Source organism: Schistocerca serialis, chromosome 9 (genome assembly GCF_023864345.2).
Source record: "Schistocerca serialis cubense isolate TAMUIC-IGC-003099 chromosome 9, iqSchSeri2.2, whole genome shotgun sequence".
NCBI classification, from domain to species: domain Eukaryota; kingdom Metazoa; phylum Arthropoda; class Insecta; order Orthoptera; family Acrididae; genus Schistocerca; species Schistocerca serialis.
The window spans coordinates 229,174,027-229,189,768 of NC_064646.1; the positions used below are offsets into that span (position 1 = coordinate 229,174,027).

At 44.9% G+C, this 15,742-nt stretch overlaps 1 protein-coding gene across 1 annotated transcript in view; it reads right to left on the bottom strand.

Moving 5' to 3' along the window:
- LOC126419509 (uncharacterized) overlaps positions 1-15,742 on the bottom strand; it is a 101,561-nt gene that overhangs the window by 74,875 nt on the left and 10,944 nt on the right. The window contains exon 3 of the mRNA XM_050086699.1: positions 145-181. Within this exon, the coding sequence (XP_049942656.1) occupies positions 145-181 (37 nt within the window). The remainder of the gene's footprint in view (positions 1-144; positions 182-15,742) is intronic.

Below are 15,742 nucleotides of genomic sequence, written 5' to 3' on the forward strand. Positions count from 1 at the left end.
CCCTCCATATCCACATCCAGTGACGCCTGTGGCCTGAGGACGACACTGCGGCCGGTCGGTACTGTTGGGCCTTCCAAGGCCAGTTCGGACGGACTGTAGCTTAGTTTAGTGTATAAGTTACGTATGAATTAAACTTGTACATACCTTCACGTTGGTGGAGGCAGATTGAGTCACAATCATCCTGTAAAAAAGAAATTATCATATTTTTAACAATTAAAGAACATAGTTCTTATATAGGAAAACAGCGACCTGTAATAATTATGTATAAACAGGAATCAGTCTTGATCGGGATCATAAATGATATTAAGAGTGATATGTGACATGTAAATTATTTGAATCAGAGGGAAACGCTGCATAGTGGTTTAGGAACTGGGTGTCACATGTGTATATAAGGAACTTAAGAAGGGAGTACAAAACACTGGAATAGATGTGAGAACTAGTGTCTCAAAATAGAGGAGGAAAACGGCCTCAAAAAGATAAACTTGATACTGCAATCAATTTCAATTTGTCATTCAGATTCAGAGATTTAATTAAGAGTTTTTTTTGTACATTACTGACATATATATGAGGGCGTTTAGAAAAGTAAAGATACAGTGGTTGGCAGTCCTTAAACAGAACATTTATTTAGAAATCGTCAGTTACATCTTATTAACTTGATTATTTGTTATTTTTCGACATAATCACCCCCGTTATCCAAACATTTGTTAAGTCGGTGCACAAGCTTTTGTATCCCACAGTCATAGAAGGTTGCCACCTGTTGTCAGAACCACATTTCAACTTCATCTTTGATCTCTTCATCGTCGTGGAATGATTTTCCACCAAGATATAACTTCAGGTAACGGAAGACATGGAGGTCGGTCGGCGCAAGGTCCAGGCTGTATGGCGGAAGGTCCAATACGTCCCATATGAATTGTTTGAGTAGTGCTTTGGTTACGAGCGCTGTGTGAGGCCCAGCATTGTCATGAAGCAAGCGGACTCCATTTGTCAGCATTCCCCTACGTTTGTTTTGAATTGCCCTTCAAAGACGTTTCAAAGTCTGACAATATGCAGCAGCATTAATCGTCGTTCCAGGAGGCATAAATTCCAATAGGAGAATGCCTTGTCTGTCCCAAAAAACAGAAGCCATGATGTTCTTCGCTGAAATCGACGTTTTGCAATTCTTGGCTTTTGATGAATTAGAATGGCGCCATTGCATTGATTGTTGCTTGGATAAACCCACGTCTAGGCACCTGTCACAATGTGATCAAGGAACTCATCACCTGCTTCAGCATTGCGTGCGAGGAAGTCGAGTGCAAAGCCCATCCTTTTCTTTTTGTGTTCTTCTGTTAACAGTTTTGGAACCCAGTGCGCACAGAATTTCCTGTACCCTAACTTGACAGTCACAACGTCATACAGAGTTTTCACTGACACGTCCGGTATTATCTGAAGCAATTCATTCAATGTGAGACGTCTGTTCGCATGAATTGCTTCCTCCGTTCTCCGAAGAAGGGCATCAGAGATCACAGATGACCGACCTGTTCTTTGTTCGTCATGGACATCGGTCCTACCTTCAGAGAATTCGTTGCATTTTGTCGATTCATGATGTTCCCATAATCAGAAACAATTTCTTTTTGAATATCTGCTGGTCGCTGACCTTTTGCATGAAGAAAACGTATGACGGAGCGCACTTCGTATTTGGTGGGATTTTATATCGGCGCAGCCATTTTAAACACGACATACACCAACCAGAAGCAACGTTCAATTGCTGAACGACCGCGAGGAGAAAGCTAACGGTTCAAGGTTAACACGAGTGCCCAAAACTCTTCTGTTCCTCTGGCGTACGGTGTATCTTTACTTTCCGACATACCCTCGTATATTAAAACACGGAAGTGTGGAATTAGCAGTTAATAAAGTAAACGAGAGTATTAGGAACGGCAGTTGCTGAAATGTAAATAGACTACTCAGCCATGCTGACTCCGAATTATGCCTATCCTTGTACTTGGCAGTCTATCTACTTCCGATTCCCGCCGTTGTTGCAGTTATGCCGTGGTTCTTCCTTCTTCTACGAGTGGCAGCAGCGATGTGTATCGATACTTGCGCCGTGTACCATCTTTGGTCTTGTGCATATAGTTTCCAGCTAGTGTGTGTGCGGGCAGTCGGCCGGTTGGTGCGGACCAGGGAGGATATCTCAGTGCGGCCGGTCGGATGGCTCTGCTGAGTCCCTGCGCAGTGTCGGAGCGTTTGTGTAGCTGTCCGATCGCTACGAGCATCGTGGCTCACCGAGCCAGAACTTCAAAGTTGAGCGGTGTCATAAGTACGCAAGCCACGTCCGTTCATGTTGTGTCGTTCGTTTCGGTGGTTTGCCGTTGGGGAGCTTTTCCTGTGAGCAACAGCGAGTGTTTGTAGTGGTGAATTCGAGCCGCCATGCAGTGGAATTAACTACTATAGTCAACCAAAATTCAAGTGCACCAGCGGAATTTTCTGGATTGTGGCCGTTAGTGTTCTGGCTATCTGCCCTGACCACTGACGTACACTCAGGCCGTGTTCCTTTTGGTGGAGTCAACCATATTACCTTATTACCTTATTTCAGATTCAAGTGTACCAGCGGAATTTTCTGCCTTGTGGCCGTTAGTGTTCCGGATACCTGCCCTGGCCACTAACGTAATTTCAGGCAGTGTCCTTTCCTCAACTGTTGTCACTGTTCATCATGGTGTGTAGTTTTGACAGCTTAATACATATTTCTGAGCAAGCATTAAAGGAAACAAAAGAAAAATTCAGAGTAGGTATTAAAATCCATGGAGAAGAAATAAAAACTTTGAGGTTCGCCGATGACATTGTCAGAGACAGCAAAGGACATAGAAGAGCAGTTGAACGGAATGGATAGTGTCTTGAAAGGAGGATGTAAGATGAACATCAACAAAAGCAAAACGAGGATAATGGAATGTAGTCGAATTAAGTCGAGTGATGCTGAAGGAATTAGATTAGGAAATGAGACACTTAAAGTAGTAAAGGAGTTTTGCTATTTGGGGAGCAAAATAACTGATGATGGTCGAAGTAGAGAGGATATAAAATGTAGACTGGCAATGGCAAGGAAAGCGTTTCTGAAGAAGAGAAATTTGTTAACATCGAGTATAGATTTAAGTGTCAGGAAGTCGTTTTTGAAAGTATTTGTATGGGGTGTAGCCCTATATGTTAGTGAATTATGGACGATAACTAGTTTGGACAAGAAGAGAGTAGAAGCTTTTGAAATGTGGTGCTACAGAAGAATGCTGAAGATTAGGCGGGTAGATCATATAACTAATGAGGAGGTATTGAATAGGATTGGGGAGAAGTTTGTGGCACAACTTAACTAGAAGAAGGGATCGGTTGGTAGGACACGTATTGAATAGGATTGGGGAGAAGTTTGTGGCACAACTTAACTAGAAGAAGGGATCGGTTGGTAGGACATGTTCTGAGGCTTCAAGGGATCACCAATTTAGTATAGGAGGGCAGCGATGAGGGTAAAAATCGTAGAGGGAGACCAAGAGATGAATACACTAAACAGATTCAGAAGGATGTAGGTTGCAGTAGGTACTGGGAGATGAAAAAGCTTGCACGGGATAGATCAGCATGGAGAGCTGCATCAAACCAGTCTCAGGACTGAAGACCACAACAACAACAATACATATTTCATTGTGGATAATGACGTCCGTAACAGTTTGGTCCTTGAGTTCATGTACCAATTGGTGGCCAGCAAGTAGTTTGGTTAGTCGGTCCATGACTGTATCTTGCTTGGGTTACCGACAGATCAATTGTAGTAGGTCCACCACCTGTCTCATCTAAGTGAACGTTAATGTTTCGAGGGCAGGCCTTCCCCCCCCCCCCTTCCCCCCCCCCTGGAGGCGTCTGAGTTCCGTTGTCTATACTGTCCTTTTCATGGATGTTTAATGGTCTGGTGGTAATGTAATATAGCCAATGCTGTTAAAAATTATTATTGTGTTTTATGTAAATCAAGGGCCTTCAGCCCGTATAAGTAAGTGTGGATTCTGTCAAACGGATATTTCGCTGAAAGTTACTATTGTTGTGCTATCTTTTCGTTTAGTGGGCTGTCAGCCACTTAAATCTTAAAGGTTTGAGGTATTTTGACTCGGGTGAGCGTGTTGCAGTTAAAGCCTTCATGCTTGGAGTTGGATGGGAGGAAGTTTGAAGATAGTGACTTGCGCTATCACGGAGAACAGAACATGGGGGCCAGGCCAGGGGTCGCATTATTCCAGTGGCTGTTAAGTTAGATGCCGTGTTTCTCTAAGTTGCCTAACCCTCTGGCTTATTTCTTTCAGGGTCCGACCGAATTGATTGTAGAGCGAACTGTTTAAGTAGAAAATGTATTGTGGTTGTCGGTTCGTCTCGAACAACAGACGGCCACTTTTCGCGTTCTCACACCACGTGATGCTGTCATTGGTATACCCGCTAGCTAGAGGCGAGTTGCAGAACATCCTCTCACGAGCCATGGCCGAAGTGTTTACCTTGCAACAATTAAGGGGGCTCGTGATTAGTCAAAGATTAACCACTGGGATTCGGAAACGACTTGAGTGCTGCCGCATTTAGGAAGTGCAGCGGGGTCATGAGCAGTTATATCAGTATGTCGATATAGTCCACACAGCTTCTTGTCCTTGCTGCATCTGCATTATCCTTTGAGATCCACGGGCGTCGGAAGGTTGCAGGGTGCGACATGGGGGCGGATTACATATTATCCACATCCGCTGAAGTTAGCAAAATGGAATTCAGGCGTTGTTTCAGATGCAGCATTACAGCTCATTTGGTACGCTTTTGTGATCAGCCCCGTGCTCCTGGAGCCAATAGATGACGCCGGGTTGGCACGCGAACCAGAGTTCGAGTCTCTAGGCCTTGGTGCACTGGCGTGGTCACCCCCGCATCATTCCCTTTGCCTTAAGTTTGTTCTCGGATAGGTGGCGAGCCCGTTTGCGCGGTCTTGGATTCCGGTAGTTCCTTGTCATTATTGAGTTTTGAGTGGCTTTTGGAATTTATGCATCTTACCGGACTCCGCTTGGTCCCATCCTCGGTGCAGAGATGTTGGGTGGCCAAATGCTGTGTGTTACCTTTGCAGGGTTGGGTACGGGGAATGCATCGGTTGCCGATTATTCCTGGCCTGTATCTTTGGTTAAGGGACTGCCTGTTAATCTAATATTGGGGTGTGATTTCATTTATAAAACCGGACTCATTTTGGATTATTCCGCTCATACCTTTTCCTTTAGGTTATGACCCGGTGAGATGTTTGGCTTTCGCAAGTGTGCTAAACCTGGTGTATGGCGAACTGCCAGGCCCTTCGGCGTAGAGGTTGCAGCTAATGAATTTGATCTGGCGCATCTCTTACCCAATCAGGCGTCTCACCTGCGCGATTTGTTGCATAGTTTTTCTAAACTGCTTAACAATAACCTGGTTGTCATCGGCGTTCTTGAATATTATATCCGTTTGTCTGATGACACTCCCGCTAGGATATCTCCACAACGCCTCTCAACCCTGAAGTTTAAGATACTCAGGGCTAAGATATCTCAGATGCTGCAACAAGAAGTCATCAGACCCTCTACTTCTGTTTATGCTTCTCCAATTTTTCGTGTACCTAAGGATCAGGGGCGGAATTTCAGACCTGTCGTTGACTACCGGCGTTTGAACGACAATGTTGTACTCGAATCAGTACCTTTGCCAGATTTGCATAATTCTTTTACTTGGTTTGCCGGTGCTAATTGGTTTACTGTTCTTGATTTGAATCAGGCCTATTATCAATCTCCGTTGGCTGAGGAATGTAAACATGTCACTGCCTTTTGTACTGATTGGAACTTGTTCGAATTTAACAGAGTCTCCTTCGGGTTAGCTAGCGGAGCGGCGGTGCTCACTCCTTTATTGGATAATATTCTTGGGGACTTGAAGTTAGTCGATGTCTATAATCATGTGGACGACTTGGTTATCTATAGTCGTTCGTTTGAGGAACATTTGGACACGTTCGGCAGGTTCTTTTGAGGTTACAGCGAGCTTGTCTGACTGTTAAACCTAGTAAAACTGCGCTATCTAGGCGGAAGGTATCTTTCTTAGGCCATATAGGCTCGGGTCAGAGTATTCGCATTGACCAAGAGCGGACGAAAGCCCTGTGGGCATTGCCTCCTCCTGTTGATATGCGGGGAATGCTAGATTTATAGGCATGGCAAATTACTTTAGGCGACTTAAAGGAGTGCGTTTTGAATGGGGACCTGCCCAGGACGCTGCCTTTGAGCATATTAAGACAGCGAAGGCCAACCCGCCGCTTCTTGGGGTACCCGATTTTAGCAAAAGGTTTGTCGTGCAGACTGATGCTTGTAATGCCGGTATTTCAGCTGTTCTCCTCCAGGAATTTGAGGGGCAGAGACAACCATTTACATTCGCGTTTCGGCGGTTAACAGATGCCGACCTTAAGTACTGTCTATGAGTGGGGGACCTTGGCCGTTTTGTTTGCATTAGAAAATTGTCGGTTCTACCTTGATCATCGGGTTTTCCAATTGGAAACCGACAATCAAACGTTGAGCTGGGTACCGGCGAGGCCGCGTAAAATTGGCCGTACTGCCAGGTGGCCAGTACGTATTTCAGCATTTCAGTTCGAAGATAAACATATTAAAGGTTCTGAAAATGTCTTGGCGGATGTTCTCCGCCGGATGTTTACCAAAGACGTGTGTATTCAGAGAAGGGAGCAGGTAGACAGCGACAATCTTAATTGTATGGTGTTAGGTGTAATTCCCCTTTTGTTTGAGGACATTGCACGCCATCAGGATCAGGACTATGTGTGGGCTGGTATTAAGCAACGTGTGTTGGCAGTAGAGCTTTCGGAAGAATATGAGATTAAGAGGGGTATTCTTTGCAGGAAGGTGGGCAATGCTAAGCAGTCTCAGATCTATTTGCCTGCTACCTTTGTGCGTCCGTCCTTCGGTTATTTTCATGATTCATTGGTGGATGGACATTTAGGGACTTACAAGACGCTCCAAAAGATCAAGGAGCATTTAACTTGACCCTCTATGGGCCAGGATGTTAGACAAATGTCTCTTGTGTAAAGTAGCCAAATCCAGCAATGCCATTCAACAAGGCTGGTTGAGTTCTGAACGAGAGTCCTCTCCCGTGCACAAGCCCTATATTGATTACCTGAGGCCTTTACCTCGGACCAAAAGGGGTCATCGATATGTACTCCTTATGATTGATGCTTTTTCTAGGTTTACTTGGCTCCTTCCGAGTTGTAACGCTACCTCTACCACCATGATTAATGACTTGACTAGAGTCTTTAGTGTTTTCTGGCACATAAGCAGCTGGTTAGTGATAACGCTCCTGCCTTTCTTTCGGACCCCTTTAAGGCCTTCTGCTTTCAGAATGGTGTTACGCATGTCATCACCACCCCGTATTATCCCCAGGTGTCCTTTGCAGAAAGGGTTAATAGGAATCTTAAGCCCCTTTGATTATTTACCATCAGAAAACACCCTGCAAATGGGACTGCAGTCTTCCCTGGCTCAGTTTTGCCTTTAATACCGCCATTCATGAAGCCTCGTGAGTTACGCCTGCATCCTTGATCTTTTCCTATCCAGGCAATTCCCTTCTTTCCAACTTGCGGGGAATCCAGAACCTTATTCCACATGACGTTAATCCGCGGGTCATCAAGGAAAACTGGAAAAGGGCCAGGCTTAATATACTCAGAGCTCATAATAAGCAAGCCGAGCTTTATAAACGTAATTGGGAAACCTTTAAGGGTAGGCCAGGGGACCAAGTTTATGCCCGCAATTTCTAAGGGAGGCAGGTGTGCGGTGCCAACCTTAGTATATTCAATCCGCGTTTCCTGGGGCCTTGCGCTATTATGCAACTATTAAGGCCAGTAAATCTCTTGGTTAAGGAGAACAGCTCAGGCGAGCAACATCGGGTTCAGCTTAGTGAAGTTAAGTTCAAGTACCTCGGGGTTTGAATTAACCCCTTTCTGGGTTAAGTTTGAGGAGGGGGAGGTTGAGCCGTGCTCACTCCGAACTATGACTTTCCTTGAACTTCGCTGTCTATCTGCTTCCGGTTCCCGCCGTTGTTGCGGTTATACCATGGTTCTTCCTCCTTCTACATGTGGCAGCAGCGATGTGTATAGATATTTCCACCGTGTACCATCTTTGGTCATGTGCATATAGTTGTGTGTGTGCGGACAGTCGGTCGGTTGGTGCGGACCAGGTAGGATATCTCCCAAGGGAACCTCCCCATCGCACCCCCCTCAGATTTAGTTATAAGTTGGCACAGTGGATAGGCCTTGAAAAACTGAACACAGATCAATCGAGAAAACAGGAAGAAGTTGTGTGGAACTATGAAAAAATAAGCAAAATATACCAACTGAGTAGTCCATAGGTATGATATGCAACATCAAGACTCACGCGAGTTCAGGAGCGCCGTGGTCCCGTGGTTAGCGTGAGCAGCTGCGGAACGAGAGGTCCTTGGTTCAACTCTTTCCTCGAGTAAAAAGTTTAATTTCTTTATTTTCGCAAAGTTATGATCTGTCCGTTCGTTCATTGACGTCTCTGTTCACTGTAATAAGTTTCGTGTCTGTGTTTTGCGACCGCACCGCAAAACCGTGCGATTAGTAGACGAAAGGACGAGCCTCTCCAATGGGAACCGAAAACATTGGATCGCAAGGTCATAGGTCAACCGATTCCTCCACAGGAAAACACGTCTGATATATTCTATACGACACTGATGACGGCATGTGCGTCACATGACAGGAGTATGTTGTCGACCCGCCTAATTTGTACACTTGGCGAATGGGTAAAAAGATTCTTCTACCTTGCCCGATTTAGGTTTTCTTGTGGATGTGATAATCACTCCCAAAAAAGTGATGAAAACATAAGAGTTTGTCACATAAACTGCAACAAATGAATGAAACAGTTTCACAGTCGCACAGTTTTCCCTGTGCTCTGTCAAAACATATGTTTTTAACGTTTTCAAATTTTTCCGTGTGTAGACCGTCAAATCCTGCATATGTCCAAGCAGATCTGAATATGTCTTGGAATTTTGGACAGCGAAGTTGATTATGTGTGAGTGCCTGAACTCTGATAATTGACGCACGATCACGGAAACAATACTGCTTTGTGTACCTGTGCAGCTTCGCAAAACAATTGTCCGAAAATAAAACATTGTACTTTTTACTCGTGGGAAGACTTGAACTGAGGACCTCTCGCTCGGCAGCTGCTCACATTAACCACGGGACCACGGCGTTCCGGAGTTCACATTATCCTTTTTGATGCCTATCTTGCGCATGGACTAATCAGTTTGTATACTTAGTTTACTTTTTTCATAGTTCCACACAACTTCTTCCTGTTTTCTCGGTTGATCTGTGTTCAGTTTTTCAAGGCCTATCCACTGTGCCAACTTATAACAAAATTTGAGGGGGGTGCGATGGGGAGGTTCCCTTGTCAATGCGGCCGGTCGGCTGGGTCCGCTGACAGTCCCTGCGCAGTGTCGGAGCGTGTGTGTAGCCGTCCGATCGCTACGAGCTTCGTGGCTCACCGACCCTGGGCGTCAAAGTTGAGTGGTGTCCTAAGTACCCAAGCTACGTCCGTTCATGTTGTGTTGCTCGTTTCGGTGGTTTGCTGTTGGGGAGCTTTTCCTGTGAGCAACACCGAGTGTTTGTAGTGGAGAAATCGAGCCGCCGTGGTGTGGAATTAACTGTATTGGTTCACTACAATTCAAGTGCACAAGCGGAATTTTCTGCCTTGTGGTCGTTAGTGTTCCGGTTACCTGCCCTGGCCACTAACGTAATTTCAGACAGTGTCCTTTCCTCACCTGTTGTCACTGTCCAACACGGTGTGTAGTTTTGACAGCTTAATACATATTTCATTGCGGATAATCACGTCTGTAACAGTTTGGTACTTGAGTTCACGTACCGATTGGTGGCTAGAAAGTGGTTTGGTCAGTCGGTCCGTGACTGTATCTTGGTTGGGTTACCGACGGATCAAGTGTAGTTGGGCCGGCCGAAGTGGCCGCGCGGTTCTGGCGCTGCAGTCTGGAACCGCGAGACCGCTACGGTCGCAGGTTCGAATCCTGCCTCGGGCATGGATGTTTGTGATGTCCTTAGGTTGGTTAGGCTTAACTAGTTCTAAGTTCTAGGGGACTAATGACCTCAGCAGTTGAGTCCCATAGTGCTCAGCCAAGTGTAGTTGGGCCCACCACCTGTCTCATCGAAGTAAACGTTAATCTTTCGAGGGCAGGCCTCCCTCCCTCCAACCTCCCCCCCCCCCCCCCCCCCCCTGGAGGCGTCTGAGTGCCGTTGTCTCTACTGTCCTTTTTTTAATGGTCTGTTGGTAATGTATTATAGCCAATGATTTTAAAAAAAGTTATTATTGTGGTTTATGTAAATCAAGGGCCTTCAGCCCGTATAAGTAAGTTTGAATTCTGGCAAGCGGATATTTTGCTGAAAGCTAGTGCTGTTGTGCTATCTTTTCGTTTAGTTGTCTGTCGGCCACTTAAAACTTAAAGGTTTAAGCTATTTTGAATTTTTGCAAAATCAATTGTAGGCCTTCAGCCACTTAAAACCTTATTATTAAATTAGTTATTGTCGTTGCGTTACTTTTTCATTTAGTGTGCTTTCGGTCACTTAAAACCTAAAGTTTTAAGGTATTTTTGAATTTTTGGAAAATCAACTGTGGCACTTCAGCCGCTTAAAGCCTTATTCTTAAAATTTCCCCTTAAGCGAAAACGTTCCGGCCTTCTACCTTAAGAGATTGTGGTAATATATTTTAAAATGTTGAAATTTAATTGTGGAATTTAGCCGTTTGTATTGAACCTTGTTTATGTTTGTTCTAGCCACCTTTGCCTTGAGGTTTTCAGCCTAGCTGTGATATACGTATATATTTTAATTATTTTATTTGGAATTTTAGCTGGGTGTCTTCAGTATTTCTTGTTTGGGGGCCTTCAGCCGTGAAAGAATTGCATTTTGTAACTCGTAGTAGTAAAGGTCCGGCTAAGCGCCGTTTTGTTTTAAACGTGTTATTAAATTACAATGAATTACAATTTTGAAGTGAAACTGACCGCCACCTTGTTTGGACCTTTCCACAATCCTTATCACCTGTTCTGCCCTGCGGGTTTAGCGGGCGTTTCAAGTACGTCATTATCACTTCATTACCCCAAATATGTATCTGTCTTGTAGCAAATTAATTTCATTTACCCTTTACTTATACGAGTAACATACTTCCGTAACACATCAAGATTAACTTAAAATACGAAGTGCCCTTTGTGCAGGTAAGATGACAATCTGAGAAGCAATGCCTCCGAGTTCTTTATGCGAAAATTCTTAAAGCTCTTTAAATAAAATAACTTTACTAACATTTTATATCTTTTTTCTTCATGTCTACAAATTTATTTCACAACATAGTCAGCCCGCTTACGAACACATGTCATCCAAAGAGAGACTGGTTTCTTGATACGATCACTGTACAATGTTGGACTTCGTTCACGGAGCGACAACCTCATCTCTGCTTCCACCGCTTCACCATTATCAAAGTCAAGTCCTCGAAGCTGCTTTAAATTTTCGAAACGGAAGAAAATCGAAAGGGGTCGAGCCATGACTGTATGTAGGATGATCCGTGTCAGTGAACCCAAGGCGTCGGTGTGCTGCACATGGCACAGCGCTCGTGTGCAGTCTGCCATTGTCCTACAGAAGGACAGGGCACTCAGCTGGAGGCACGTTTTCTGCATGTTTACAACACACTATTTCTCACGAACTCACATAATTACGGTACACATCGCCAATTTGGATCCCTCTAGCGTCAGAGGTTTGCAATTTACATCGGCGAAGTGGGAAAGTGGGTCGAGTAATATGCATGGCATTTAACTCCTCAACCGATACTGCGAATAAAACAAAAAATTCACAGACATTATTCCTCGGCACGTCCTGGTATTTATATGGGTGACACCATAAGCGGGCGTAAGACTTCAAGACAAACGGAACATTGGCAGCTGGACTTTTACATGGAAAGGTTGACGTCTCTGAATGATTGGGACCGCAGCCTTCCTGTGTGTCACACATTCAAAACATACTTTACGATCTGGAACATTAATTGGTTCAAAATGACCCAATGTGTCCAAAACAAAAGCACCGTTGGACGTCTGACTTGCCTATGCGAGAAGTCAGTCTTCCACACGAGCGTCCTGTAAAATATTTTACATAGACGCAGCAATACCGAAAATACCGCACCAAGAGACGAGCACCGGATCGAAATGACATTTATTAGGCATAATGATACGGTGGACTGATTCAGCTGATCTTAAAATCAAGACAAGTAAACAAATACAGTGAATACAAGCAGACTAGTATAGTGCAACTTCAGTACCCCGTTGGACCGCCTTTTGCTACAATACATGTCGCAACACCGCCTGCCTTCGAGCTGATTAGATGTCTGATGTCCCACTGCACAGTGGCCCGCAAATCTTGAATAGACACCCCCAAATCACGTACGGAGTGACGGCATCTGCGTTTCACCTGATCCCACACACTCTCTGTAGCGTTCAAGTCCGGGATGCAGGCCGGCCATGAGAGAGTCGAAACATGACGTAGGAAGTCTTGAGCAATTCGAGTTTTACACGGACGAGCATTATCTTACTGGAAAACTACCCCTGGTGAAGAATCAGGCTCAAGAATATCGCCAACACAACGCTGGACCGTTAAGGTCCCATGTACCATAATTAAAGGGGACCGCCTACCGTGGGCTATAGCCCTGAGGCCGTAACGCTAGCTGTGCAGGTGATGTGGTGCACGGCAGCGAGGGCGTAACCGTAACGTTCACGAGGCTGCCTCTACACTCGTATGTGGTTGTCATCCGTTTCCAACTCGAGTCACGCTTCATAACTAAACACTAAATGTTAACAGTCTCTGGCAGTCCATGTCGATCTGGCTCGGTTGTAGGAATCAGCATGGGTTTCGAAAAAGACGATGGTGTGAAACCCCGTTCGCGCTATTCGTCCACGAGACTCAGAGGGCCATAGACACGGGTTCCCAGGTAGATGCCGTGTTTCTTGACTCCCGCAAGGTGTTCGGTACAGTTCCCCATAGTCGTTTAATGATCGAAGTAAGAGCATATGGACTATCAGACGAACTGTGTGATTGGATTGAAGAGTTCCTAGATAACAGAACGCACCATGTCATTTTCAATGGGGAGAAGTCTTCCGAAGTAAGAGTGATTTCAGGTGTGCCAGAGGGGAGTGTCGTAGGAACGTTGCTATTCACAATATACATAAATGACCTTGTGGACGACATCGGAAGTTCACTGAGGCTTTTTGCGGATGATGCTGTGGTATATCGAGAGGTTGTAACAATGGAAAATTGTACTGAAATGCAGGAGGATCTGCAGCGAACTGACGCATGGTGCAGGGAATGGCAATTGAATCTCAATGTAGACAAGTGTAATGTGCTGCGAATACATAGAAAGATAGTTCCCTTATCATTTAGCTACAAAATAGCAGGTCAGCAACTGGAAGCAGTTAATTCCATAAATTACCTGGGAGTACGCATTAGGAATGATTTAAAATGGAATGATCATATAAAATTGATCGTCGGTAAAGCAGATGCCAGGCTGAGAATCATTGGAAGAATCCTAAGGAAATGCAATCCGAAAACAAAGGAAGTAGTTTACAGTACGCTTGCTCGCCCACTGCTTGAATACTGCTCACCAGTTTGGGATCCGTACCAGGTAGGGTTGATAGAAGAGATAGAGAAGATCCAACGGAGAGCAGCTCGCTTCGTTACAGGATCATTTAGTAATCGCGAAAGCGTTACGGAGATGATAGATAAACTCCAGTGGAAGACTCTGCAGGAGAGACGCTCAGTAGCTCAGTACGGGCTTTAGTTGAAGTTTCGAGAACATACCTTCACCGAGGAGTCAAGCAGTATATTGCTCCCTCCTACGTATATCTCGTGAAGAGACCATTAGGATAAAATCAGAGAGATTAGAGCCCACACAGAGGCATACCGATAATCCTTCTTTCCACGAACAATACGAGACTGGAATAGAAGGGAGAACCGATAGAGGTACTCAAGGTACCCTCCGCCACACACCGTCAGGTGGCTTGCGGAGTATGGATGTAGATGTAGATGTAATACCGTAGACTGAGTCGCTGACGTCTCGGCTTTTATGGCAGTACACGACAAGGTGCCTGGATTACAAAGTCGCATCCGAAAGGCGACTTTGGCCTTCGCGTTTGTCCTCGGCCTTGAAATGGTTTCATTACTTGAAGTCATGATGACCTTTGTGTTTGACTGCAGGGCCGCGCTACTAGTCGAGTTCCTCGAACGTGGAACCATAATCAGTGTACAGTGCTATGGAAACACTTTGCAGAAACTGCGGTGCACCATAAAGTCACAACGCTCGGGAATGTCTCGGACGATGACGTCCAGCTCCACACTCCTAGTGGGACGAATGATACTCTTCAGCAATTTGCTTGGGAAACACTACAACGTCCTCCGTACGGCCAAGATCATTCACCGCATGATTTTCATGTATTTAGCGACCTGAAGAAAGACATGCGTGGACTTCGATTTCAGTCGGACGAGGAAGTGGAACAGTAGGTGTGCTTGGGGATACGTCAGCGGCCGAGGGCGCCCAACGAAACAGGAACTAGTCGTCTCATCTCCCAGTGGGACAAATATCTTAATGTGTCTGTTTATTACTTACAAGGTCCCGTTGCGGCGTGTGTTCAGTTTTCATCTGGCTGCTCCTCATATTACTGTGTGTCCAACATTTTATTAATCAGAGAATAATTCTTTTAGAGCTAGTATACTTCCCACAGTAATGAATGTATACGGTAACTAACAGGAATCCTGTGAAGATTCGGATACCATTCCCTCGAATACGGTGATATTCCAGAAACTCCAAGGTAACTGACACCAGGAGCCCGTACTTGAAAGTCCACTGGTATTGGTCACCTACTACGAGGCTTATTTTATTTTATTTTATTTACATGTCAAGTTCAGTAGGACCAAATTGAAGTGCAAATCTCCAAGGTCATGGAACGTGTCAGTACCTAACAGCAGAACCTTCTTTCTGCTAGACTTTGCAACTAACCTAGGCCTCCTAATTGCTGAGGACTGCTGCAAGTTACCTACATCTACAGCTACACGAGGCTCCTCTCCACTCAACTCTGACAGTTGGTCGTATCTATTGCATTCATGCAAAGTAAAACTGAATACCTCCTCTTCCTAGCTACCTTCTTGCCAACTGCCAGTTCCCATTCCCCACCACCCTTCACCCCCCTCAACCTACCTAGTTCCTCCTTTGTGCATTATAACTGCACCTGAAGGGCACAGATCTTACGCTCCTGTTCCTCTATTAACTTGTTTCTACTACAGATTCTACATTCCCAGGAGAGGATGTCCCTAAATTGACCACTGGCTTCCCCACTGCATTCCCCCCAATGAAAATACTTTGAACAAATCCCACACCGTAATCCACTACTCACAAACCTACGACGGAGCCCACACTTTTCACTCATGGTAAAATTTTACAGTTACTGAAAATAAACTATACGTCTACGTTACCAAAGTTCAGTTACACAAGTAGAACTGTTTAAGAACTAACAATAATGGTCTCGAAATTCTCTGCCTACTAAGAAAGCACCTACTTGTATTAATACTACTACAACACAGCCGATACCAATACCAGCAAAACTTCACAAAATTATTAGCTAAAACCAAAAAATTAAAACGACCACTGTAACACTAAGCGAAGTTAAAACACTA